This window comes from Trichomonas vaginalis, chromosome III, assembly GCF_026262505.1.
Source record: "Trichomonas vaginalis G3 chromosome III, whole genome shotgun sequence".
NCBI lineage: Eukaryota > Parabasalia > Trichomonadida > Trichomonadidae > Trichomonas > Trichomonas vaginalis.
Window position 1 is genome coordinate 20,729,326 of NC_067205.1, and position 27,877 is coordinate 20,757,202.

At 29.9% G+C, this 27,877-nt stretch overlaps 11 protein-coding genes and 1 pseudogene across 12 annotated transcripts, besides 5 other annotated features; 9 read left to right on the plus strand and 3 right to left on the minus strand.

The window, feature by feature from the left end:
• Positions 1–927: part of a mobile genetic element that runs on past the window's edge.
• On the plus strand, positions 36–272 carry TVAGG3_0736610 (uncharacterized protein; the record flags this gene model as incomplete). Its single annotated transcript, XM_001311816.1, has 1 exon — positions 36–272. One exon carries the CDS (start codon positions 36–38, stop codon positions 270–272), a length of 237 nt encoding a protein of 78 aa, XP_001311817.1.
• Positions 928–2,570: 1,643 nt separating the features above from the next.
• Positions 2,571–2,611: a mobile genetic element.
• Positions 2,612–2,675: 64 nt separating this feature from the next.
• On the plus strand, positions 2,676–3,311 carry TVAGG3_0736630 (uncharacterized protein; the record flags this gene model as incomplete). Its single annotated transcript, XM_001311819.1, has 1 exon — positions 2,676–3,104. One exon carries the CDS (start codon positions 2,676–2,678, stop codon positions 3,102–3,104), a length of 429 nt encoding a protein of 142 aa, XP_001311820.1.
• Positions 3,312–3,449: 138 nt separating this feature from the next.
• Positions 3,450–4,800, plus strand: TVAGG3_0736640 (glycosyltransferase family; the record flags this gene model as incomplete). Its single annotated transcript, XM_001311820.1, has 1 exon — positions 3,450–4,763. One exon carries the CDS (start codon positions 3,450–3,452, stop codon positions 4,761–4,763), a length of 1,314 nt encoding a protein of 437 aa, XP_001311821.1.
• A 208-nt stretch (positions 4,801–5,008) lies between these two features.
• Positions 5,009–5,148: a mobile genetic element.
• Positions 5,149–5,519: 371 nt separating this feature from the next.
• On the plus strand, positions 5,520–8,065 carry TVAGG3_0736670 (uncharacterized protein; the record flags this gene model as incomplete). Its single annotated transcript, XM_001311821.1, has 1 exon — positions 5,525–7,795. One exon carries the CDS (start codon positions 5,525–5,527, stop codon positions 7,793–7,795), a length of 2,271 nt encoding a protein of 756 aa, XP_001311822.1.
• A 357-nt stretch (positions 8,066–8,422) lies between these two features.
• Positions 8,423–8,937: a mobile genetic element.
• Positions 8,742–25,682: a mobile genetic element.
• TVAGG3_0736700 (DNA/RNA polymerases family) lies at positions 9,667–12,899 on the plus strand (the record flags this gene model as incomplete). Its single annotated transcript, XM_051244731.1, has 1 exon — positions 9,667–12,899. A coding segment is annotated over one exon (3,233 nt), but the record flags the coding sequence as incomplete, so codon positions are not given.
• Positions 13,277–14,817, plus strand: TVAGG3_0736710 (annotated as a pseudogene). The gene has a single exon. A coding segment is annotated over exon 1 (1,541 nt).
• Positions 14,838–15,134, plus strand: TVAGG3_0736720 (uncharacterized protein; the record flags this gene model as incomplete). The annotated part of the gene is made up of 1 exon (XM_001311822.1): positions 14,838–15,134. The coding sequence occupies one exon, from the start codon at positions 14,838–14,840 to the stop codon at positions 15,132–15,134; it is 297 nt and encodes a 98-aa protein (XP_001311823.1).
• On the plus strand, positions 15,955–18,261 carry TVAGG3_0736730 (uncharacterized protein; the record flags this gene model as incomplete). Its single annotated transcript, XM_051244732.1, has 1 exon — positions 15,955–18,261. The coding sequence occupies one exon, from the start codon at positions 15,955–15,957 to the stop codon at positions 18,259–18,261; it is 2,307 nt and encodes a 768-aa protein (XP_051091319.1).
• TVAGG3_0736740 (phage tail repeat-like family) lies at positions 19,053–20,396 on the minus strand (the record flags this gene model as incomplete). The annotated part of the gene is made up of 1 exon (XM_001311823.1): positions 19,053–20,396. One exon carries the CDS (start codon positions 20,394–20,396, stop codon positions 19,053–19,055), a length of 1,344 nt encoding a protein of 447 aa, XP_001311824.1.
• Positions 21,629–22,324, minus strand: TVAGG3_0736750 (uncharacterized protein; the record flags this gene model as incomplete). Its single annotated transcript, XM_001284025.2, has 1 exon — positions 21,629–22,324. The coding sequence occupies one exon, from the start codon at positions 22,322–22,324 to the stop codon at positions 21,629–21,631; it is 696 nt and encodes a 231-aa protein (XP_001284026.2).
• TVAGG3_0736760 (uncharacterized protein) lies at positions 22,408–23,307 on the minus strand (the record flags this gene model as incomplete). Its single annotated transcript, XM_051244733.1, has 1 exon — positions 22,408–23,307. One exon carries the CDS (start codon positions 23,305–23,307, stop codon positions 22,408–22,410), a length of 900 nt encoding a protein of 299 aa, XP_051091320.1.
• Positions 25,683–25,907: 225 nt separating the features above from the next.
• TVAGG3_0736770 (uncharacterized protein) lies at positions 25,908–26,123 on the plus strand (the record flags this gene model as incomplete). Its single annotated transcript, XM_001311825.1, has 1 exon — positions 25,908–26,123. One exon carries the CDS (start codon positions 25,908–25,910, stop codon positions 26,121–26,123), a length of 216 nt encoding a protein of 71 aa, XP_001311826.1.
• Positions 26,124–27,877: the final 1,754 nt, after the last annotated feature.

Genomic DNA, 27,877 nt, shown 5'->3' on the forward strand with positions numbered 1-27,877 from the left:
TTTTTATTTAATATTAAAATTTTTATTTGATTGAAATGACGACTAAAGTCACTGAAGCAATGAAACAAAAGTTCTTGGTAGAATACATTAAATCAGGAGCGGTTACAGAAGGTTTTTACGTTCATACTATGAAGGATGGTAGAGTTCAGTTTAGAAAGATAAAGCAACCATTAGATAAAGAAGGAATTTTGAGAAAGATTAAACTTCATGAGGACAACATTGCTGAACTTAAGAAGAAGTTAGAAGAGTTGGATAAAGGAAGAGAGTTATAAAGCAATGAATTCAACAGGGTGAAAAAACAGGTGAAAAAAGAGGTGAGATCTCACCACTTCACCTAAATTTATTTTTGTGCTATGTTTTCATACGTGTGAGGGTGGTGATATTATTAATTTTTAAGTTTATTTTATATTTTATTTTTATATAAATGACGAAAACTATTGAGATAACAAACTACAACGGTCATGAGTTCAAGAATTTGTTCTTCGTTCCTCGTGAAAATACATTCTATCAGATACGAGGGAGAAAGGGTAAAGTTAGTTTGAGCGTTTATGACTACAAGCATAATGGAAAGTTTATACAAGCATATGATACAAACGGTAAGCGTGTTTCATTAGCTTTGTCAAAACTTACTAACATTTATTTTGACAGTGACTTTGACCTATATGAAGAAGAAAGTGAGTCAGAAGATTATGAGCTGTTATGTGAAGCACAGCAATGGGAGGAGTTGCAATACTTTTGTAAGTGAGAACGTTTATTTTTTACATTAGTGAGGTGAAGTGGTTGGTGGCTTTGTAAATATTTAAGGTTAAGTTAGTGTTGTCGTTTGTGTTGTAAAATATACGTTAACGGTTTTGTAAAGTGTCAAATTCACATATAGTGGGTAAGGAGGCGCGCAGTGCCGCCGTACCCATGATATGTGTGCTAACTCTCGCAGAACTTTAGGCCCTGAGAGGAGTCTGTTTTGCCTAAGGTAATCAATGCCTCTCTGACACCGCGCCGTGTGAACTCAATGTCTGGGATTGTAAAGTTGATGCCCTGTTCGCGATTGACTTTATTTTTAAGCCATTTGGCGAAGCTCTCTAGGAAGCTTTTAAATGCTGGCTTCATTGTAGCATAAAGGCTTATATCTAGGCTCGCAATAAGCCTGGCAATGATCTCTTCTAACGAAGGATCATTACCAGAGCCAACTGCTTGCTGAGTATTCTCAATTTGGTGCTCAGCAGGAACGTAGTTGGGCATTGGGAGTAAAAATTTGCACTTATGATCTTTAAAATCATTTTTCCTGCTTTTTTTAATGCATTGCACGAACTGCCCTTGAACTAATGTTTCACTACATTCGGCACAGTATGTAAAGAGCCTTCCTTTGCCTGATTGATTAGGCTCATTCTCATAATAGCCGATCGTAGTGAAACATTTTTTTTCCACACTTTGTTTCCAATGTTTCAGGAGTTGGTGGATATTTCGTCTTCTTAAATGGAATCCACTCATCATATACATGAGGATCCCATGCAGTCATAATAAAAATAAAGCTTTTTGAATATATTCAATTTTTAAATGATATTTTCACGGGTTAAATATAAAATAAAGAATAAGATGTAAATTATTAAAATAATTAATTTTAAATTTTGAACATGTGATAAATATTTTTTTGCATTGTTATTAATAATGAAAAATAAAGCTTATTTCAATGAAAATTGTTCTGCAAATTTATTTCACTTTTGACCTCACTTTTTCCGTAATTCAATTTTTTACTTTTAATATTTTAGATCTTCATAATATCATTTGAAAAATTAACCATATAAAAAAATCAAGTTATCAATTCACTTTTTCCGTAATTCAAAAATCAAAAATATAAATAATATATCTTTTTATCAAATATTATTATTATATTCTATGAAAAATGAGGTCCGGAAATTTTGCGGATTCCCGTAACTCAATTTTACGGGAAAAGTGCAGTAAACTATTCAAAATACGGAAAAATTGGTGTAAACTAATGATTTTACGGTAAAATCACGGAAAGTCCCGGAAGAATATATGTGCCTATATGAAATTAGACAAAAATGAATCAAACGCATTTTAAAAGATTGTTCTTGTATTATAAATGCTATTCGCAGATTTATTAGTTGAAGAAAATTACCAAATTTTTGCCGATTTACAAAAAATGATTTACAAAGCATATTTTTATAAGGCTTAAAAAATCTTTAAAATGTGACCGGTGACGGAAATCCATGGTAACCAACCGCGGTTCCCGTTTGGAATGCCATATATATATCTTACCCATTCATTTGGAATACGAGGTCTCGAGTTTTCGTTCATTTTTTTTACTTTACAAAACTGTTTATTTTTCAGAATTTTTAAATTTGAAAAAATCCATTCTATATCTGATAAATAATATATTATTTTTCAATCAAAATATTTTGATTATCATCTCAAAAGTGTTCTCAAAACCTAGTTTTTCTTATTTTGGATAATCTTAATATTTATATTATTATAAACTAATTGAACACCATATGTTTTTGTATACTTTTACAAAAAAATTGATAGATTTGTGATACTTCCCCCGACGATAGAATTGAATAGCTTACATTTTGACAGAACTTAATATGGAACACAAGCGAAATATTAAAATGTTCAGATAGAGAATTTATAAATAACTCTGTCAGAAATCAAAAAAAATGGAATTTGCCCCAGAACCATTTTTGCCAAATCCTAAAGACTTTTTTGCACCAGAAATCGAGCACAACATTGCAAAGACTAACAAGACAAAAGTTTGTTCTGGATATGATTACGCAGGACAGCACAGAACAATTAACGGAGAAGTTGCTTGTCAAAACCAAGAAAAAGACAGGATAAAAGGAAGGCTTACTGGTTTTGATACTAAAAACAATATAGCATGGCATGAAATCACTTCAAGATTCGGAGAAAATGTTAAACAACAAGAATTACTCAGTATAGCCAACGTTCTCTCGCTAAATGCTAACATAAAGCTTGACCGAGATGCTAAGCGTAGGAAATCTGTTCTCATTAAATGGTTTAATGAAAATTGGACAGTATTAGCTCCATTCTTGCAGTTTGTCGTACTAGATGAAGCTTTCGATCATTGATCAAATACCCCTTCACATTTTACATTCAGATCATGTTTCATTTACTTGGTTTTGAAATATTATCTGAATATTTCATGCGCCAACTGTTTAGTAAACCAAATTTTTATTTAATTGTTCTTACATAAAAGTTTTCTCAATATATTTCCGAGATAATATTGATAATATTTGGAAAATAAAAGTAGAAACAAGTCTGATGCTATATTCATCCGAAATTTGCCGATGGAGTATGTTTTTATTATTAATTTAATGAGTTTCTAAATTGAAATAAAAATTGATCTGAAAAAATAAGAAATTTGATCAAGATATTATCATAACAAGCATTGTTATAAGATTCTTAATTGAACAATGCTAAATGTGATCACTCAAACCTTCTCTATTCCAGATTTCGAAAAAAATGTGACATCAGAAAAAACTATGAACAATATAAAAAGTCTCCGAAAACCACATCAAAAATCTCTTTGGAGCGATCCACATGCGCACATGGAAGTCCTCATTTATATAATGGTTGCTACTCTCATGGCTATTTACTACGATTACTTAACTCTCGGAGAATTAAGAGCATACCTGCAATACAATAACATCACATTATCATTTATGCATACAAAATACAATATCGATGTTGTAAATGAAACAAGAACGATTATAAAAGGAAATCATGAATCAGATAAAAAATACATTTTAGAAGATGAATACCAAAAACGTATGGGCGGCATCTTCTTTATGAATTCATCTCTAGAACGTACGAATGCTACATATATTGACTTAATGTACGTCTATGTTTGCGCATTCGGTGGTTGCGTTCAATCTGATGGTAAAATCTATTTACCAGAGAGAGACAGAATATTCTTAAAGCTTGGAGAAGCAGGCCAAGTTGTTGGCTACTACGAACATGTTGTTGCCTCAGGAAATCGTTGGGCAGCAATGTACGCGCATTGGATGTATGATTGCGTTGCATATCTACTTTTTATTCCAGAAGAAATCAGAAAGAAATCTGTTTTCCTTTTACCAGTAAATTCAACAATTTACAGCGAAGCCGTCGAAACTCTTGGATTTAACAAGTCTCTTGGTCAAATTCTTTACCTAAACAGCTCACAATGGGTGTTTGCAAGGCATTTCCATACAGTTTACACTCCAGAATCAATTCATGGCTGTATGATTTGGGCAGTACACGAATTAGGAAGGAAATGGAAAGAATTATACGGTCTAAATGCTACAGTACCTACAGATTACGCTCTTTACAATCGTCCTTACGGAAATAGATATATTATTGAATTTGACGACTTCTGTTACTCGATACAGATGCGATTCCCTGAATACAGATGGATCAAGCTACAAACTCTATATCCTACATTCAAAGAATCCGTTATTGCATACAGTCATGTGAAATTATTGTTTGCTCCAGCAGGATCTAACTGGGCAAACGTCATTTTCATGAACAAGAACACTGCTGCTGTATGTGCAATGGCTGATACCAATGATATTCCTGTTCTTGCCGTTTGCGAAGTCATGAACATTTGGTTGTCAACTTTCCCGATACCAGGAATGAGACACCACGGTGGAGTTTCCGGTAAAATGGACTTCGAGATAGCAATTAAGGCTGTACAAAAGGCACTGTTTGCATTAGATCACGGAAGATGGCCAACAACCACAGAAATATAATTTTTATGATTTGTTGTTTATTTCGTATAATATAAAGATTATTGTTATCTGATTTGTTTTATTTGTATTGATGAATATTTGATATTTTTATTTTGAAATATAGTTTTCACATATAATGAGCGACCAAAACTATTCCCTTGTTGAAATATTCTATTTTAAAACGATGTTTCTTATTCCAAAATTTATTTGAAATACTAGATACATAAAAAATTTTATCACCTTTTTCTTGAATTTTTTGATTTAAGGGTGCCCTATAACGATAATGTAAACATCACAAAATTAACCTTATTAGAACTCGAATGAATGGATTATCCAGATTCTAGTTCTCAATATAATAGCCTTAAAAGTGCTTTTCTGAGGGTGGTTTATCGTCTATAGGGCACCCTTAAAATTATTTTTTGAAAAATTTTCACCGGTTTTTGAGGGTTTTAAATACACAGATAGATTTAATTTTAGCTATATAATAATTTTATTTGATAATAATATCATGTGGTTAATTTTTTTCTCAATATATTTGATTTACTTTAAAAAATTTCAATATTTTGGAGGATTTGTTAAGCTGGGCTTCAACAGTGCAGTATGTATAAATTCTCAATGAGGCATTCAACATCAATATTTATAGATTGATATAATTATATAACGAATTATTTAAGGACTGGAGTTCAATATCTATATATTTATGCATTTTTATAAATTGAGATACACATTCCAGAACATATGCCAATAAAAATACATTTTTCATTGGAGAAAAAATCTTTTTGATGGAGAATGGATCGAGTGAACTCTCGATTCATGAACAAGACATACACAACTCGGATGATTCAAAAGAAAATAACTTTGATTCGCAAAATTCTCTCGAGAGTCTTTCAACATTCATCACATCTCTCCAACAGTTGCAAGAAGAGATAGAATACAAGATAAATATCGTTCAAGATGCAATAAAGGAGCTTGAGTCATTCAAAGATTACAAAGAAACTCCAGGAGAATCAGAATTTGAAACAGCATTTGATGATGCGGACCAGAAAAAGCCAGACTTTGAATTAGTTGATAAAGTATTAAACGAATTCATTGATAATATCTCAGATATTAAGCAATTATTACTATATATCGATGATCAAATACAAGTATCTCATATTCAACTCAAACAAAAGAAAAAACGTCTCTCAGAAGCAAATAATATAAACTTAGATTCAGATACTACATCAGAATTGTATCGAGATGAAAATAATCCAAAAACTAAGAAAAATACAGAGATTAAGAACAAAATTAAAGAAGATGGAGAATCAGCACTTGCTGCTAGACAACAAATAAACCAATTAGTTGATGAAATTAATCAATTACAATATAATGGGGAAATATCTCAACCAATAGGGGATGATTCGCAAGAACACATCCAAGAATCAGAAGAAGATATTAAAAAGGAACAGATTATTGACCAAAACTTACAAAATTATTATGAAGCTGAAATTTCAAGATATAAAAGAATCTTAAACATCCAACAGAAAGAGGTAGAAGAGATGACACAAGTTAGAAATGAATGTGAACAATCAATTGAAGAGTTCGAGACAGAGAAAAGGAAAAATATTGAAGAATTAAATACAAAAACTACTGAAATTTCCGATTTAAAGATGGAAATGAATAACTGCATTAGAGCAATTACAGAAATCAAGAAGATAAGTCCACAATTAGCTGCATTTAATGCTCATATTACTTCTGTTGTTGAAGATATGGAAAAAATCAACAATGGAGTGAAAAGTCAGCTAGAAAAGCTTACATTAGAATACCAGAATTATCAAGAAATTGTTGATTCGTACAATAAAGCACAAGAAATCATAAAACAGAACAGATTACATCAAGATGACGTAATTCAGAAACTTATTGAGGCAACTGACTTATCAGATAAAACATTAGAAGAAATACATCGATACAAAGTAGAAAAGGATGGTTATTCTGATGATCTTCAGAATATTAACAAAATTATTGAAGATGTTACACAAAAACTTGATAAACAAGTTGAAGAAATAGATAAATCAGCTAAAGACTATTACTCAACTGCTCTTTATAAGCTTAGTTCCAGAATTAATGAAGCAAAAGCCGAAAATTCAAATTTAATTAGGGAAAAAGAGTTTTTATTGACCGAAATCCAAGACAGCAACAACAAATATCAAACTCTTAAAGAATCTACTGGTCAAAAATCAAGGGATGAATATTTATCAGAAATTTTCGAATTCAATAAAAAGTGTCAAGAGATTATTCAAAAATTGATTGGTTTACATCAAGAAAATATCAATACAAAAAAGAGGATTGAAAAATTGAATGAACAAAAAGGTTCTACGGATAACCAAACATATATAAACATATTAAATTCAAGAGCACAGCAAATAAAAATGGCAATTAACCAAATTTGTTCAAATATCGGAGATATTGAATCACAAAATCAGTCAAATAACGAAATTAACATCCAACTCAAGAAGCACTTAGAACAAAAGACACAAGAAGTTAAGAATATAAAGCAAAATGCAACAGAAGAAAAAGAATCTCAAATTAAGAAGAGCAAACAGGAATTAGAGAAAATTATCTCATTGCAACAGCAAGAGATAGTTTCAATGCAGAGTAAAATCGAGGAATTTCGGAAACAGTCAAAAACGGCAAAAAATAATTCCGAAAAAATGAGTAAAGAAACCCAAGAAAAGCTGAACACAATTGATGCACAACTATCAAATATGGCAAAAACTAGGAAGAAATTGGAATCAAGGCATATTGAGTTAATTGATTATTTAAACAAGTCTTCTTATAGTCTTCAGGATGTAACATCAGAAATTAACACTCTTCAGATAAGGATTGCCAAGAAAAACAGTCACGAAAAACGAAGAGCAGAGCAAATTACTCAAATGGAAGTTCAAAGACTTTCAATGGAAAGCGAAATAAAGAAGGCAAAGATGCTTAGCGCCAGACTTGATGAAGAAATTGCTTCTCAACAAGAGAAAAATAATCAAATTGATATCAGATTAATAGAAAATAACGAATCTTGACTTATATTTTTTGTTTTGTATTTATAAAAGAAATATATTTCTTGTTATTAGTTGATCTATTTTTAAATTAAATTTCAATTTGAAATCTTGTTTTGAGTTGGGAATTCTTTAGATATATTCTTAAGCAATTCATATAGTACAACTATAAATTTATTTTCATTCAGCATATATCAATAGATTAACGGTACTTATCGGATGAAAACCCTAAAAATGGCGTGACGTTTATCGGACGGGCTGAATGTTAATTATAAAACCACTATCTTATAAAGGATTAATTAGTAATTACAGCTTATTACGAAGTTTTTGTTTTTGGAGAAAAATTATTGATAAAATTCTTTTTGTCCAATCAAAATAAGTTTTAAAAGATTATTGGAAATAAAAAAGATGAAATTTAATAGATATACTTTCCAATTATTGAAGATATGAAAAGTAGTATATATGACGGGTTTTGTGACTTTTTTTGTAAACGTAAGAATTCATACAATATTGAACGATTTTGTAAGTAATTTTCATACAATCGATAAAATAAATGTATGATTCTTACGCTTTTTATTCTTACGTTTTGAAATAAATCATGATTTAAAAATTTTCAGAATCGTAAGAAATTTTCACAAACCCTTTACATAATGAAATAAAAAATAAAAAATTTAAAAAATAAATTTTAAAAATTCATGTCTTACATTTTTTGAATAATTTATTTTTTATTTTGTATGAAATGAGTGTCACAACTAACAATGTTAAAAAAATGGGATTCACAAATGAGGAAATAAAGGATATATTAGAGGAGGCAGGTTATGAAGTTGATAAATATTATTTAAGAAATTGTCAAAAATTCGCGGAGTTTTTAAATGAGTTTGATTATGATGGAAAAATGAATAAAGATGATGTTATAAATTTCTTATATCCCACATCTAAAGAAGAAAAACCTAAAGAACCTGATGTTTTCCCTGAATATTATGAAGAACGAATTAAAGATGATGAATATGATGAGATTGAGAAATTGGAACAATTAAGAAATGAAATAGATGAAAAAATTAAGGAATTAAGAGAAGTTGAAAAATATAATGAAAATGAAGTAGAGGGTTTAATGAATATCCCAGCTTCAGAATCAGAAGTTCAGAAATCTCATGAAGAAAGATATAAAAATTATGTCTCAGAATCAACACAAAATTTATTAGATGGTGAAATAGACGAAACACTTTCAGAAGAAGGTACTAAATTTATTCGTAAACATAAGTTACAATTTATTGATAATGAAGAATACCCTTGTATCCTACTTTCACCACCTTTAGATTCCGAAAAATTCAAAAAAGCTCTTAAAAACGTGACATATGCAACTAATACGATTAAGAAAGAAGATCATGATATTTACACAAATTATTATTTAAATAAATGCACAGGTGTTGATAAAGTTTTTGATTTATTAGATAAAATATCAAAAGAAACCATTGGAACCTATAAAATTTTGTGTGATTGTGGTTTCATTATTGAAGATACCAATAATGTTTCATATGAAAGAACAGCACCGAAGGAAGATGAAGTTGAAAGGTCTATACCATTCGTTATTAAGAACATAAAAGATATGAAAACGTATAAGCATTATATTTATTCATTTATTTCAGAAAAAATGGAAGCAACCCATAAAACATCTTCTCATCATTTTATAGCTATTCATACATTCCTTTTCAAAGTTGTGAAATTAAATAAGACAGGAATTAGATTTAATGTATCAGGGTACGCATTCTTGAGTAAATTAAAATGTATTCGTCACGTCGCAGATGATAAAAATTTATGTGTTCTTAATTCATTTTATGGGCTTTAAAAAATAAACTTTATTTTTATTTATTTTTTAATTTTTTATTCTTACATAAATGAACAAAAACGGAACAGCTAAAATGAATGATAATCAAATTAGAGCAGAAGGTAGAAGGTTATTTAAACGCTTCTATAACATTCCTGATGGTGTTAATCCTAAAACTCGTAGAAGCTATTTAAATGAAGCCATAGATGCATATGAAGGATTTGACATTTCATCAGAAAGTGAGAGATTAGCGAGAATGTTAAATGTTAATATTGATTTCTATTATTGTGATCCTCAACCAGAAGACGTGGACATAAATAAGGTAGACTTTCCATTAGTGGAATCAATAATGATAGATCCAGAATTTGAAACAGTAAATATTTTATTAACACAGAGTCCATGTGGAAAACTTCACGCTGACAGAATAACAGACGTAGAAGCACTCACCGGCTATAAAGTTTGTCCATTTTGTAAAGAAGAAGTTTATTCTATCCGTGATGACCCAGAAAGGAAAAACCAAAGAAGATTTTTAAAGCATTGTGAGAAATGTAAAGAAAATAATGGGAGATTAATTCAAGACGTTCAATTGCAAAAGACCCAGCAACCATATGCACCACATATTACGAAACAGAAGATATATCAGTGGTTATTAGCTCACAATTTGCAGGAATATTATAAACCGACAAGATATTATATTACTTTTGACTTTGAAACATTAGAGACTAAAGAAGAATTACAACTTTCTGAGTGTGCAACTTTGAACGCTTACTTAAAACCATTCATGGTATCATCAACGGTTAAATTAAAGCCGCAAAGCGGCGAGGTCGTAGACCGTGATAAAACATATACGAGAAATTTTTGCTTAACTTCGAGTGATTCTTTTATTTCTGATTGGATTGAGTTTTTATTTTCAACCTGTTCATTAGTTGCTAAATCAAATATTGAACAATATGAAGAATTATTGAAGCCGCAAACGGACCAAACGGTGGGGACTTTGTCTCATACATTAAATGAAAAACAGAAGGAAGCATTTAAAGAACTTTTAGATGAGGAATTTAATAAAGTGAATATCATAGGTTTTAATTCGGGAAAGTTTGATTTAAATTTAATTCTTCGTGATTTAAATACTGCAAAATGGAAAATAAAATCAATGCTGGGTTCTTCTTCACAATTTAAGCAAATCATTGTAAAGAAAACAAACTGTCCATATGAATTGAGATTTATTGACATCAGAAATTATATCGCGGGTGGAACATTAGACCAATTCACTCAAGATTTCGGAAACAATAAATCACGTGTTAAATCCTTTTTCCCTTATCAATTCATCACATGGGAGAATTACGAAGATGAATTATATAAAGAGGAACCATTCACTCAAGATTCATTTTATTCAGCATTAACACAAGAAACAATATCCGATTCAGATTATCAAATATATCTCAATGATGCTAAAAACTTTAAAAATAGATTAGAATATTTTATTCATTATTGCAATAAAGATGTTGAAATTATGATTGACCCAATTGATAAAATTATTGAAGAAACATTTGTTTATAAAATTGACACGCTTCATAATCTTTCTTTATCATCGAATGCTTCAATGATTCGTTACGCTTTAGCATATAAAGACTTTAATCCTAACGAAACATATCCAGAAGAAGAAAATGTGGAATCAAGTTTTGAATTAACGAAAAAGTATTGGAAATATAAAATTGATTCATATAAGAAACAAGATGAAAAAGCAGAAAGAGATACTAAAAATAATATTTCAATGGATGATTTTCAATACTATCATGATTTAATCCTTTCATCTAAATGCAAAATGTGTGGTAAAGCGTTTACATATGCAAATAAACCAACATTAGATAGAATCGATAATGAAAAACCACATACCAAAGAAAATTGTCAGTTAATGTGTTGTTATTGCAATGTCGTGAAATCAAATAAAGATGAAGATGTTCAACGTTTAAGAATCAATTTAAGAAATTATGCATTAAAAAATAATTTACCGATGACTTTAGATTCAGTTGAAGCTTATCACATTCTCCGTAATGGAATTACTGGTGGTTTATCAAATGTTCAACATAGAGTAAATCTTAAAGGAATCACGCACATTAATAAACTTTCATATAATCCAGAAACTAAAACTGTATCAAATGAGGACACCACCAACATTATGACTCATTTCGTTGGTGTTGATTTTAATTCATTATATCCTTCATCATTTTCATCTAATCCTCATGATTTCATTCAATATACTGACCATAAAATGTATATGCCGGGAAGATTGAATGGTGTTATCATTTGTGATACAGCAACAAAGAAAGCAAAAGCACTGGGAATAATTAAGAAGAAAAATACTTTATTCGTGGCTGAAGTAAAGGGTCACATTGATGAAAAATACATTAATGATTACATAAACTTTTTACCGATAATAAGAAACTTAGATATTATCACAGATGAAAAAACAATTGGCAGTTTTATGTATAATTACATGAAATCAAACAATCTACCGGTTGACCAGAAACAGAGAAAATTAACTCAGTTAGCATCAACACACAACCAATATCAACCTTTTTCTTCTTATTATCTTTGGTATCTAATCGACAGATTTCATTTTATCATTGATGATATTCAATCAATTTTAACATTTACTAAAAACACTTGTTTTAATGAATTTGCGAACGAATTTATGAATGAAAGACAAAAGGCTGAATTAGAAGGAAATAAAGGAAAAAGTTTATTTTGCAAGATTTCACTTAATGGATCATATGGTTACGATGCAATGAATACACAAAATTACGCAAAGACTAAAATAATGAATGCACAGAAGGCACACGTTGCATGTATGTCAAATAAGTTTAAAAACATAAGAGAAATAGGAGAGGATACGTATCAAGTGATGCTCAAAGATAGATTTTATAGATGTGATACATGTTTACAAGAGGCATTCTTCACTTTAGATAATGCTAAATACTGGTATTTGGTTTTCATTTATGATTTTATGTATAAATGCTTGAATGTTAATCGTTTTCATTTCATTGAAGGTGATACTGATTCATCTTATTGGGCAATCGCTGGCGACCCAAATCTTCCTAACACTCAAGCATTTCAAGCAATTGTTACCGATAAACAATTTTATGATAAAAACATTTTCAAATTCGCACCATTTGATTTCTTCTGTTTTGATGAGAAATTTAAACCTAAATTAAAGAATAAAGCTGAAGAAAAAGCACATGAGAAGAAGTTATTGGGTTTAGCAATTGAGAAACAAGGTGATAACATGGTTGCTTTATGTCCTAAGTGTTATACATCATTCAATGGTTCAATTGATGGAAGTGATTTTAAAAAGATTGCACAAAAAATGAAAGGTGTTAGTTTACGACAAAATAAACAATTAACACCTAAAAATTATTTGGATATAATAAATGATAAATTGATATTTGATGGTCAGAATATTAATTTACAACTTAAAAATGGGTCAATGACTCGCTTAACAATTGGTAAGACTGCATTAACAGGAGCACACACTAAGGCTGTATGTTGTGAAAATGGATGTTGTATGCCATTTATTTAATGAAATGCCACAGAAGAGACAAAAGGAACCGTTGAATGATGGTTTTGATACTATGATTCAAAGAGGTGGGCACCCTTAAAACATTTATTTTATTTTTATATAAATGGATAACACAGATTTAAAAAATTTAATTGATGATTTAGTACTTAATCAAAAATTTCTTAGTTATTATGAATTAAAATCATATCTCCAAAAATATAATAACAATATAACGGGTGATGATATGGATTATTATTATTCGTATTATAAAAATGAAATTTTGAAATATCATGATAGAATAATTTCTAAAATTAAAGACAAAATTAAAAATAATGAATATTCAAAGGGAAAAACTAAATCGCAACTTAAACAGTTGAAAGATTTCAAAAATAAAGTATTAACAGAAAAAGATATTGATGAATTATATAATTTATATAATCCTGAGCCACAAAAACCAAAGCCGAGGTCTAAAGTAACAAATGTTCAACAGCTAAAGGAACAAAACACCCAGGTCCTTCAGACCATAAATGAAGCACAAGCTTTAATTTATGATTCATTAGTTAAACCATATTCAGCCCGACTTTTAAATGAAGATCAACTTTTGGAATTCATCCTTCAACATAAACTCGAAGCGGGAAAGTATATCAAACCTTTATATACAGCATATTTAAAACAAATGAATAGAATACATCCGGAATTAATGAAGAGGGAAATGAAATCCAAAATCAAAGCAGATAAAATTAAACCACTTGCAACACCAAAACCTCCAACGACAGTACCGCCTCCTCCTTCAGTTAATCCTTCATCATTCACTTTATTATATCCATTTCAAACATTAAAGAAACAAAAAGATTTTAAAAAGGATTTCAAGATATTAAATAAACCAACTGACCCGAAAATTCAACCGTTAAAGGAAAAATTTAGTCGCCCTTCATTTGTCCATATCCATATTCATACGAAATCGATCATTTAGAATATTCAAAAGGAAACGTTACTTATTTATTTGCCATTAACATTAACACTAGATATTTATATTGCATTCCGGTGAAAGGGAAAACAGAACAGGAAACAAGAAGAGCTATACAATACTTACTAGATCATGAAAGAGTAGATAATATAAGGGGTGATGGTGATAAAGGATTTCAGGCGGCTATGACTCATTATTTCCCACAAATTAATTTTTACTTTTCATCCTCTCCATATACGTTTCATAATAAAATAGTTGATGCGGTAATGAGAACTCTTAGGGATGCGTTAGGGGTTAACGGTCAAATATACTGGGATGGAAATCATGACTCCATCATACAGCAGTTAGTATATTATTACAATAATACATGGCATAGAACAATAAACATGAAACCAGTGGAAATGAAAAATGATATTTCAAAAGAATGGGAATATATTAGGAAACAAATGGAAAGGTTAAATGATGTTAAACGTGAACAAATTAATTCGGGGCTCATGAATTTTAAACAAGGGGATAAAGTTTTGATTCATCTCGATTATGGAAAAACTGATAAATCAATGACAAAAAGAAGACGAAGATTTGACACAATAGCTGAATTTGTTAGATATATTAACGGCAATGCATTAGTTGAAGTTGGTAATAAATTAATAGAAATTCCGATTTATTTTATTACTCCATTATATTTAAATAATATTTAATTTTTTTTATTTCGTAAGAAATGAGTGACAACAAAGCAGTCAAGAGTCCTGATTTAATTAAGATTCAGAGTCCAGACAATGAATATAAAAAGAAACTAAACAGAATTAAATCAAAAATATGCTATTACAAAAAGAAGCCACAATGTGGTGGGGTTGAAAACGATAAAGAGAGGAAAGAAATAATCGAAAAATTAGAAACTTACCGTTCAATCCTTAAACTGAGTGAAGCAAAAATAAAAGAATTTAATAAAATAAATAAATTGATTGGAAGAGATGAATTTAATAAAGATGAATTTTTAAACTCAATCCAAATTTAATTTTTATTTTTCTTTGACAACATCTCTCTTTCCATCATTACCGCATAACCACATTTTCTCAATTTTAGTGGTTTGTTATTTTTAACATGTTCTTGCATCATTTTTATCATTTCCTCCCTTGTTATGATTCGTGGTAAATTTTGAGCTTGTGGGGTATTCATTTATGATAAAAATAAAAATTTAAATTATGCCATTCGCTCTTTTGGAGCTCAGGACTTTCAGTCCGTTCTAAAGTTTGTGACAACATGACATTATGTCAACAACATAGGAGGAAGGAAGTTATTAATTATTTTTGAATAACTGAAGGTGTCACCATGTCACCATGTGTCACCAGGTTAATTAACTTCTCTGAAAAATAGTGACAACATGACATTTTGACAACATTTACGAAAATTTGATGCAGTCCAAAAATAAAAATTTGTTATCACTTATTTTATCGTTAATGGTTTCAGGTCATTCAATAATTAATTATTTTTGAATAACTGAAGGTGTCACCATGTCACCATGTGTCACCAGGTTAATTAACTTCTCTGAAAAATAGTGACAACATGACATTTTGACAACAACATAGGAGGAAGGCAGTTATTAATTATTTTTGAATAACTGAAGGTGTCACCATGTCAACAACATAGGAGGAAGGAAGTTATTAATTATTTTTGAATAACTGAAGGTGTCACCATGTCACCATGTGTCACCAGGTTAATTAACTTCTCTGAAAAAGTGTGACAACATGACATTTTGACAACAACATAGGAAATTTGATGCAGTCCAAAAATAAAGTTAGTTTTAAAACTATTTTTATTTTTTTATTCCTATATAAATGACAGCAACAAACAACAACTTTATCGTTTCTGATGAAAAAGTTATTGATTCATTAGCTGAGGAATTAGTTGTGGCAGAAACTAAAACCCTCAACGAAAGAATTGGTGAAAACAAGATTGATTTACATAACTACCTCAAACACGATGGAGGAAGAGGAAGGAAAACTGGTATGGCTTTATTAGTAAATAAAATTTCGAATTTAACGATTATAGATGTTGATATCAATAAATCGTACAATGATGAACTTAAAGAAACAGTAAGAAAAGACATTCTATCAAAACTTTCGGATAAAGATGTTATCGTTAAAACCGCTTCAGGAGGTCTTCACATTTATTGCAACACTAATTTCTTTTATGCAGTTTCGAACAGAATGATTAAATGTTATTCCTGTAATGATTATGATATCGATATCATGACTTCTATTGATGATTCAAAGCGTTCATTGGTAGTTATGGCTAATTCAAGAGTTCGAAAGAATGCAACAGAACCAATCAAAACATACTCATTCATTCGTGGAAGTTATGATTCAACATTAACCAGAACAGTGAATGATATATTAAATGATTTGAATATTAAGGTAAGAGTTGAACAGAAGAATGAAGAAATAAAGACTATCATGAATGAAAACAAAGATGTAAACATTGACGATAAACTAGCTCAAAGCATAGTTGATGGCATCTGTGATTTTGAAGTACATAATGACGGTGGAAACATGAATTTAGAAAAAGAAATAACATTATTCACACTGTTTCAAGCTATTAATTCGTTACCTAATCATTTGATTAATGAAGCATACGATAACGTTTATAACTTCTGCAATTTAACTGAAAATGCAAAAAGTAATTTTGAAAAAGCACGTAGTAGATATGCACATTTAATGACTTCTCCGTTTGTTTTGGTGAAGATTCTAAAACTTTATCAAAAGGAATATTATGATGAATACGTTTTACCTTTATTACGTAAGCCAAAAATAACATTTGATATCAAACTTGATGACTCGTTTTTGATAACAGATATTAGACGCAGGGCTGAAAATCATCAGTATAAAAACAGTTCTGAAGTAATTGAGGATTTATCACGTGTAATCCGTTTTGTAGATTGTGGAAACAAATATTTCATTCAAAAAGATTACAACATACACGACAAAATGAATCAAATATCATTCGTTCTTCAATCAAACATGAAAGAGTCACTTAAAATGATTAAATTATTTAAAGAAGAAGGTAAAACCATAACAGCATGGGATGTACTACTAAATCAATTATCCTCATTAACCGTTAAGGGTGTTTGCTTTAAATCTGATTCTTCAGATGTTTTCTCAACGTTTCAGGGTTATAAATACAACATTCTTGAAAAACCAGATTACTCAAAAATTGAGATGTTTATGAATTTCATTAAAGAAGCCGTTTGTGATAATAACGATGAAGTGTATAAATACCTTCTCGGCTGGATTGCATCAATGATTCAACATCCTGGAATCAAGAATGAAACAGCAATTATTTTGAAAGGACTTCAGGGAACAGGTAAAAACAGATTTACAGATATTATTTCTGAACTTCTCGCTGGTTATTCATGCAAAAACATTACTGAAATAAGTGAGCTAACGGGTAATTTCAATTCAGTGGTTGAGAATAAAATGTTTCTTGTACTTAATGAACTCAAGAATGTTGGTGAAGACAGACTCGCAAACTTCAACGCTTTGAAATCAATTATTACGGATAATCAAATAAGAATTAATGAAAAGAATCAACCCAGAAGAACAGCACAAAACGTTGCCAATTTCATTTTCGTAACTAATAACGTTTACCCTGTCAAAATTGAAGTTGGAGACAGAAGATACGTTGTTTTAAGAGTTAATGGTAAATTCAAGGGTCAATTTGATTACTTCAAGAATTTGATGAATTCATGCACAAAGGAATTTTATGATAATTTGCTGACGTATTTTATCAATTATGACCTTTCATCATTTAATGTACGAATCATACCGATGACTGAAGCCAAACAAGATTTAATTGAATTATCAACAAATCCTTTGGATGTATGGATAAATACACATTATGATGAATTGTGCGCAGGTATGACGTGTAAAAATGCTCTATTCTGCAAACCATCAGACATGAAAGACAAGAATTTCCAAATGAGCATTAAGGATAAATGTGAAAGGAAACAGGTAAGAATAGATGGTAAACAAACATGGTGTTATGTTTTGAAAGAAGAAATGAAAGGATTATATAAACAAGTTGAACCAAACGATGATGAGGATTCATTTACTAACGATGAAATACCTGTAAATGAGGTAGTATAAAGTATGATTGGAATTTATTTTTGCATTTTCTTGTACCTGTTGTCAAAATGTCATGTTGTCACTATTTTTCAGAGAAGTTAATTAACCTGGTGACACATGGTGACATGGTGACACCTTCAGTTCTTCAAAAATAATTAATTATTGAATAACCTGAAAACATGAGACTTTGTCTCCGGACTCTTTGAGTCACTTAACGTAAACATTATTTTTGGTTCATTTACACTCATTAACGAAGAAATCATGACAAATCATTAACGAAGAAATCATGACAAATCATTAACGAAGAAATCATGACAAATCATTAACGTAAACATCAAATTTCCTATGTTGTTGTCAAAATGTCATGTTGTCACTATTTTTCAGAGAAGTTAATTAACCTGGTGACACATGGTGACATGGTGACACCTTCAGTTCTTCAAAAATAATTAATTATTGAATAACCCTGTATGTTGTCAAAATGTCATGTTGTCACAATTTTTCAGAGAAGTTAATTAACCTGGTGACACATGGTGACATGGTGACACCTTCAGTTCTTCAAAAATAATTAATAACTGCCTTCCTCATTAACTTAAACATTTATTTTTGGGTCATTTTATTAAGTTCATCTTTAGTTAATAATTTGAATGGATTCACTAATGTTCCACCTTGAGTCACAACACTTACCCCGGCTAATTGTGAAGAACCTGGGATAAGTACTCCACGAAATGATTTCATTGGTATCATTAATTTAGAAATAGTTGACTTAATTAATTTTGTCATTTATATAAAAATAAAAATTTAAATTATGCCGTTCATTGAACTCTATACCATGCGAATACAGTCATGTAAGGTGGCATGTATTCTTTACTTTGTCCCGTTGTTTGCGTATATCCTGAAACGCGATGTGTATGGTTTCCTCCTCCCTCAGTGTTACTCCAGTAACAATTTATAGCAAACTTAACGTTGTCTTTAACATCATATCCTTTACCTTTTGTCATTGCTGACCAATCCCAATATCTATGCTTATGCCAACCTGCTTGAGATGTAGTTAAATCTACGTAGTGACTGTGTGCAGGTAAATTTTCACCTGTAATCGTTTTACTTCCACCTGTTTCCTTTGAAGAGTTTGCACAATACAAAAACCTGTCAACTATTTGAGTCCAAGTTCCAAAACCAAGTACTACTTCTGGATTTGTTGAGTTCATTGACGTATAAATAGAACCAACAGGATATAATGTTTGAAGTATTTCAGTCTTTAATGTTTGAAGCTCTGTTTTGTCTGCTTTCTTGTCATATAAATCTTGAGCAGTGAATTTAACTTTATTTTCATCATCCATGACAAAAACATTTCTACATCTAATTTCTTTCATCGTTGTTATGTCTTCCTCCGATGTTAAACCTTGTGGAAAGTTAGGAGGTTTATAATATAATACATCCCCACCAGTTCCATCAGCTCCTTCAAACGTTCCTTCAATATTTTCTATACCAACAGTTGCGAAGAAATCGTGTGTATGGTTCTTATCTGCTTTCTTCCCTAACTCATTGTTAACATATTCCTTATCTGCTTTAAGGTCTAAACATCCCGAAACCCATCCTGTATCAGCTTTAGTTTTTAAAATCTTCGATGTTCGTTCATGATACCATTCAACCCTTTCTTTAATTTCTTTATCTTTTTCATTAACATATTCCTTATCTGCCTTCTTCATTAACGCACTAGCCACACAATCCTTATCCGCTTTCTTATTTAACTCACTATCAACATATTCCTTATCTGCTTTCTTATTTAACTCACGATCAACATATGTTTTATCCGCTTTCTTCATTATGTCATTTAGGAAACCTTTTATGAATTCCTCATTTAAATTAAATCTTCCAATCTTCAAAACTTTAGGAAATGCATTTAATGCGTAATATCTCTGTTCTTCTGGTGGAATGGATGTTATATCATCCGTTATACCTTTAATTTTTGAATTCATAAATAAAATTTCTTTTATATTTGATATCACTGCACCACCTTTGCAAACGAATTCGAAATGGTCATTTTTCAATACTATCTCCAAATCTCCATATTTCAACCTTTGCGTTTGTTCTGCCGTCTTTGAATTATATGCATATATGGCGTATGTAATGGTCTGAGGTTGTTGTTGTTTAATCATTTATTATGATTTAAAAATAAATATTTAATCCGTTATCTCATCAGCGATTTTTTCTATTTGAAATTGCCATAATATTTCATTCATAAATTCTAAATCACAATCAAATAGGTCAGTTACTCTAAATTTAATATTTGATAAATCTTTTGAATGAAGAATAAATGAATTCCCAGATAATTGAAACGGATATGATAAAGAAAATATGTTTAAGTTGATGGATAAAATGTTTTGTATTGATGGGTAAGAGTTAGGGTCTAATGTTTGATGTGAAAATCTCATTGGGGTATTAACTTTATCACATTTGATTAAAATGAAATTGGAACCAGTGTCAGAATACAAAACATCCCCAACATCTTTTTCGAAATTTAATATCCCCAACAATGAACGAAGATGAGGAGTACAAAATTTAATTTTCAGCGGAAATTTAATAAGGTTATTTATTTCATCAAGTTCAAAAAGTTTATCGGGTTTTGATTTAAAATTTTCTTCATACCATACGATAAATGATTCATTTAAATAACTTAAAATCATGTTAATATCCCATTTCGTTATCACATTATTTATATACATATCATACGTTTTTTCAAGGTCATCTTTAATAAATGATATATAATCTGAAGGGTTTAAAAGAACGGGATTAAATTTACCACTCACAGAAACGAGAGTAACATTATAAATTCCGCTAACTGTTAAATTTAATTCACAGTTATTATTCGAAATAATATTGATAATTGACATTTTTTTATTACGATTAAAAATATGGTAAAGCGTTATTTTCCAGTGATAAATAAAACTAGAATAAGATTACCTCAAGAATTCATAAATTCAACGAATAAGAAATTCATTCATGTTATAAATTTTAGTGTTTTCAGAAAATATGAGTCGATGTCATATTCATCATCAGGTTATATTTCACTTCATTCAAATTTAGTTCAATCAAACCCATATAATGACCATTTCATAAGATTTTCAGATGGTATTAAAAATGTAATTGATAGATTAAAATATGAACAGATTGACAATATCGAATTTTTGGAATTTTGGTTTAAATATCCCGATGGAAAAAAGATTGAAGTTAAAGATAAAGCTGATACTATAACAAAAACAATTACAATGACTGATCCAGATAGTGGGAAACAAAAAGAAATAAAACAAACAATAGAAACTGGTGAAAGGTCAATTATTATTGATTATGATTCAAAGGATTATTATTCAATAATGTTAATGCTTGAATATTAAATAGCCTTAACAAAGAATTTTTCAAGTGATATTTTATATTCATCAACTATTTTATTATAAATATCATTATATGTTAAATGAAGTTCAGTTGTTGTTCCGTTCTTTGATATCTTAATTGTGCTAATATCCTTTATAGGATTTATTTTTGCAACTGTTCCGCAGCATGAAACCTCATCATCTATGAAAAATTGAATCTTAACGTCTGAATCTTGAACATCACAAAGAATGGCGATAATGTGAATTAATGATTCATAAGGTAAAATAATTAAACCGGATTGGTCAATTAAATTTATGATTGAATCATAATTATTAATTATTATATCACGGTAAATTTTCATTAATTCTGAATTAATGTCTACTTTATATGACGCATTGCGACTGAAATCGTAGATTCCTGAGTTCTCGATGTTTGATGAAAGAGGAGGGGGGTATGTTGGATAAGTGGGAATTTCAACAGGTTCTTTACCGGGTTCAGATAAAATGATTGGGTCTCCATCTTCTTTATTTTGCTCCTCCTTTTTCGGTAAGTCACGAGTTAATAAATTTGGTTGAGTTGCTGACCTTGTTAATTCAGGACTAACATTAACTTTAACATTTTGAATAATTCGTGATTTATCATCATTTACGTTATAACCGACCGTAATCTCTGCTTTTGCGTTTGTGTTCTTTTGACTAGTGAAACGTCTTCTCATTTATAATTGAATAAAAAAAGAAAAATATATTTAAAGTTTTATTTAGTTGTTACGGTAATATCCAAAGGTTCATCCTTGTTTGCTTATACTTTCTTTGTAACTGCACCAATTATGTTATTGATAATGCTTTGAGTTTCTTCCAGTCTTATTTTATCATTTACAATATCTTTAATCATTTCATTACATGCATTCTTAAAACCATCTGATTTTTCTAATTTACGTTTATCACTTTCTTTAATTAAATCAAAGTTATAACCTTGTTGAGAATAAAGAGGTTTCTTTATCAATTCCTTGAACGCTTCTGAAAGTGAAGATGAAGAAATTCTTGCCACTTGAATCGGTTTAAATTCTGCTTTCATTGCTTCTTTCTGTTCATTGAACACTGGATCGAATAAAGCAACTTTAAAAAATTTCTTAGCTGGAATTTCAGGTCTCAAATTTGCATATTGACCTTCAAACTGATTAACATATCGTGGTAATCCATCCGGTCCTTCTTCAATAGCATTTAATTCTTCATTGAAATAAGAATATGGATTATGACGGTATGAATTAATTGGACCATTTTCACCTTCTCCAATGTATTGTTTAACAGCTTTTCCATTTTCATCAAATTGCATAGGATAACGTTCATTATATGCTTTACGTTTAGGATAATCAGTTATCGTTAATTTGTACCCATTTATGACTTTAATATTACCTTGACCATCAGTAACGAAAACTTCATTTATACCATCAGGTTTTCCATTTGGACCCGTAATGTCTGCTTCGTGTGCTTCCCAATTTGGACCTTGACGTTTGGCATATGCTTGAGCTTCTGGTAATGTTAAAACGTTTCTCATTTGTTTAACATCTTTTTGAAGACCGGCAACAATATGGACTAATTCTTTCATTCCGTCTGGAACTTTCATAGTTCTATTATATGTACCCTTTTTGTTTGTCCCTTGTTTTAATGGAACCTGTAGAAGATTTGCTATTTCTGTCATGTTTAATTATAAATAAAAAATAAAAATTAATTATAAAAAGTTAATCAAATTTAACACTTCCTTTATTTAAATCAACTATTATTTTTCCATGTTCACCTAATTGTTGATATTGTGTGTAAAGTTCATTAATGCTCATTGGTAAATTCACTTGATAAAGCATAACATTCAACTGTTGACGACTAAACCCACTGAAAATGAAAAGTGTTGATAGATTTGATTTAATGTTTGTGCTTAATGCTTTGAAATATTGAACAGCCATAAAGAATGAACACTGAATGTGTCGACATTGAGTTAATAACTGATTAAAATATGATTTCTCATTTGTTATTAGTTTTGATTTCACTGCATCATCTAGAAAAATGAGTGAATGCAAAAATTCTCTATCAAAATTTGAAATAGAAAGTGTTTCAAATAATTCATCCCGTTGTTTATCAATAATTTTATCCTCTAATCCTTGCTTCTTGATTGTATTATATAATTCTTTATACATTAAAAAGTTTTTTAAATAATCTTCTGCTTCTTCTTGTGATAAATAAATAATTGGAATTTTGATTAAATGCTTTAAAGATTCAAATGTATCATCTGAAGGTGAACCTGAACGGTTGATATAAATTAACACATGTGAATGGGGGAAGTGTTAGCAATAATGATAATTTGTTTTAATATCGTTAATGTTTTACCTTTATTTTGTTTACCAATTGCTGCAGTGATTGAATTTAAGTAACATTCAGAATATGTAATTTTCATTAATTTTTCCTTAGATAGAGCATTTCTATTATCACTCAATGCTTCATTAATCATATCATCTATGTATGTATTATATACTCCTGCTAATTCTTCATAAGGGGTGGATGAATTTAAATCCATTTAATCAAAAATAAATTTATAATTTTAAACATTTCTATTCATCAATATTTCATCATATGAACTTCTATACTGTGGTGGTGTACCTGTTGGATGATATTTCAAACCTTCATCCGGTGTCCATGTCCAATATGTAGTCCTAGTAAACCAAACCTGAGGAGGATTTGTCACCTTTGAACAGTAAGTGTCATTTTCACCCTGAATGATTGGATAAGCTTTCACTTGTACTGTAACTTGTGAGTTGAAAGTTTCTAATCCATCAAAGAATATACCCGCTCCATCACGTTGAACTGGATAGTGCATAAGAATGAAGTTTGGTCTTTCCATGTTCTAGCTAATGGCACGCCATTATCATCATTCAGTGGTCTAGTTAATGAGTCCTCGTATTCTTCCGTGCATTCATTCACTCCATCTAAATCAGAAGCTTGAAGCATACGTGTAAAGAATATGTCACCCACTGTGGTCATCGCTTGATCGGGGAAGTTTCTGGAATCTATAGTGACCTGAAGACCTCGAAGCATTGGATTTTCTAAAACCGTTCTTTGCATTGCATTCTTCGGAAATGCTAACACAACATCTGTAACATTATGAAGAGCGTATGAGAAATCTGAGCTAATACCTTCAGGAGTGATGCAACCTCCATTTAGTGAACGAACGTCAATATGTTGAGCTGGAATCATGAATGGATCTTCCTTACTAAATAAACGTGGTATTGCTTTAACTGATTCTTCAATTAAACCATATCCTGGTGTAATGCATTTATCCTCTAAAACTTCCATCTTTGTGCATGAAATAATAACGTCATCAACTGTTGCGTCAGCAGATGTAGCGGCTAAGCTTGTAATTAATTTGGCAGGAAGTCCGATTTGTTGGAATTTGCGATCATATTTATAAACATGATTCATAATCTTTTCATAATTTTCATCAGTTATCTTTTCATAAACGTAATTTTGTAAATCAGCAACTCTTAACGGGTCAACCTGACAAAATACTAAAGTATCCCTGAAAACATAATATTTAAGAATGATTTCACCAAATGATTTAGGATAATCATTGAACGCCTGAAATGCTAACAAATCATTTACCGGAATAATCATATCAAAAGTGATATCAACTTCTTCATTTGCTTTCTTGAAAACTTCTGAAGGGTCAATATATTTACCACATACCGAGTTATCATATTTTTGAACATTATTATATAATGAATGAACAAACTTTTTAACTTTCCTTTCTGATTTTGGTTTATATGTTGCAAATGCGAAAGATTCACGGGCGCAATCCATTTGAAGATAACTGGCATCACCTCTTTCAGTTTCTACTTCTAATTGTTTAAAGCTTTGATTTGATGATTTGTAACCAACGAATAAACGCATGCATTTAAAAGCGGCATCACATGTGAAAGCTTTATTTGAAACTAGAGTTGCTTTAACTTTGCGTTTAATATATGTGTCACCTAATTGGTTCACATCATGAGCCGGATTTGTAATTCTTAAATGAGTTTGTTTATCATCAAAATATGGAGCATCAGAGTCATAGCATGAACTTTCAAGTTCTCTATAATATCTTCTACCGTCATTCTTTGCGAATATTTCATTTATCTTTTCGAATGAATGAAACACATTTCCATTAATCGGTTTAGTGTTTGGCACTAAATAATTAGTCGTCATTTATTAATAAATAAAAAATCAAAATTAAAAGATGAAAATGAATTTTTAATTTTAATGAAATAATCAACTATGGCTGCAGGTATATTTAAGAAACTGTGGGATAAAGTAAAAAGAGGAGCGAGTAAAGTTTGGGAAACAATGAAGAAAGGAGCAAATTGGATATTTAAGAATAAAGAAGCAATTAGTGACGTTGCTGAATCAATAACACCAAAAGCTGCCCCAATAAGAGAAATATTAAATAAAGGAGAAAAAGTTTATCAAAGACTACAACCAATACTAAGATAAAAATAATATTTATTTATTTTTCCACTATCTACCCCCTATTTTATTAAGTATTCCTTCAGCTATTCCACCAATTGCGTTACCTGCTTGTGCTCCCATCGCTGGATTACCTGCTTTTGTACCTAATACTCCACCTATGATAGTTCCTGCCGTTTTCGCTACTGGTGCCAAAAAGTTTGCAATGGGTTTAATAATCTTTTGATGAACCCAACCCGCAGCTTTCTTAATTCCATCCCATAATTTTTTAAAGAATCCTGCCGCCATTTCTGATTTAATATTAATTAAAAAATATATTTCATCACTTATATTTTAATTTTTATTTAATGATAAATGAAACCGATTTTAAGAATAAATGAAACAGAGGAGGAAGAAATAAATGAAAGTGAAAATGTTCAACAAAAAATAAACGTTGTTAAACCAATTACTGAAATAAAAATTTTTTCATCTGTTGAAGAATTTAATGACTATTATGCCAATAATAAAAAATTATTTGAAGAATTGACAACATGTAAATTGAATAAAATGTTTAAAGTTGATGGATTCAAAATTTCAAAAATAAAGGGGGTGGTTAGTTTGAAATCTATTCCTCAATCAAGAATCACCTCATTAATGAAAATTGATGATTTAACAAAAAGAATAGAAGAGATTGAAGAAAGAATAAATCAGATAATTGATATCATAAATTCAAATAATCATTAGTTTCTAATTTCTTCTTCTCGTTTATGAGGTCTTTGATTATGACTCCATTGATTCCATTCAGGATTTAAACAATGTTTAATTAATCGTGGAATATCTGACATCATCTATATATAGCTTCTTTTATAAAAGATGAAATAAATTATTTTAAAATTAAAGTTTATTTTTAAAAAAAATTTTATTTCATTATGTTTGGGCTGAGTGTAAATGTCTTACAATTTTGAAAATTTTTAAATCTTGATTTATTCAAAAACGTAAGAATAAAAACCGTAAGAATCATACATTTTTTACTTCATATGTTAAAAAAAATGATACAAAATCGTTCAATATTGTATGAATTCTTACGTTTACAAAAAAAGTCACACAACCCGCACTCATATACTACTATGAAAAAAGTATCTGAAATATGTAAACAAATAGATAGCCCTGCTTTGTTTTATCTAGTGAATTAAGTTTATATCAAAATTAATGTAAAACATCTCAATTTATGCCATTTGATATCGAGATGTGTAAATTGATTTTGAGGTTCTTAAATTTTGGCTATGTTTTTGATAGGGCATCAGACATATTTACAATGTTTTAGCTCTAGTAGTTTATTATCACTTCATAAATTTGTGAAAATAATTCCAATAAATGAAAGAAATCAGTAAACTCATTGTCATAGATTTCATTAAATCAATTTCAATAAATAAAATTTTCAAAAATCAGCCACTTCTTGAATATGTGAAGAACCAATTAATGCTATGAATATAATGCATTTCATGTATTTCTAACAATTACAAAATCGAGTTAATTACACTTTTCAATAAAAATAATGGATAAATTTTTTTTGTGATATTTAATTATTGTTAATGTATCTGGAATTCGCTGCTTATTTCTTCACTATTTAGTGTTTTTAAATAATTGAAATGAAGCTAGGCCACATCTCTTGAAAATTGAGAGTGACCCGTGACCTAATAGCTCTCAATTTAGAATATATTCAATTCCCAGTAACAGTTTAAATTCGTAAAATCGTGATTGTAAGAACAAAATATAGGACATCATAAACGATGAAAATTTTT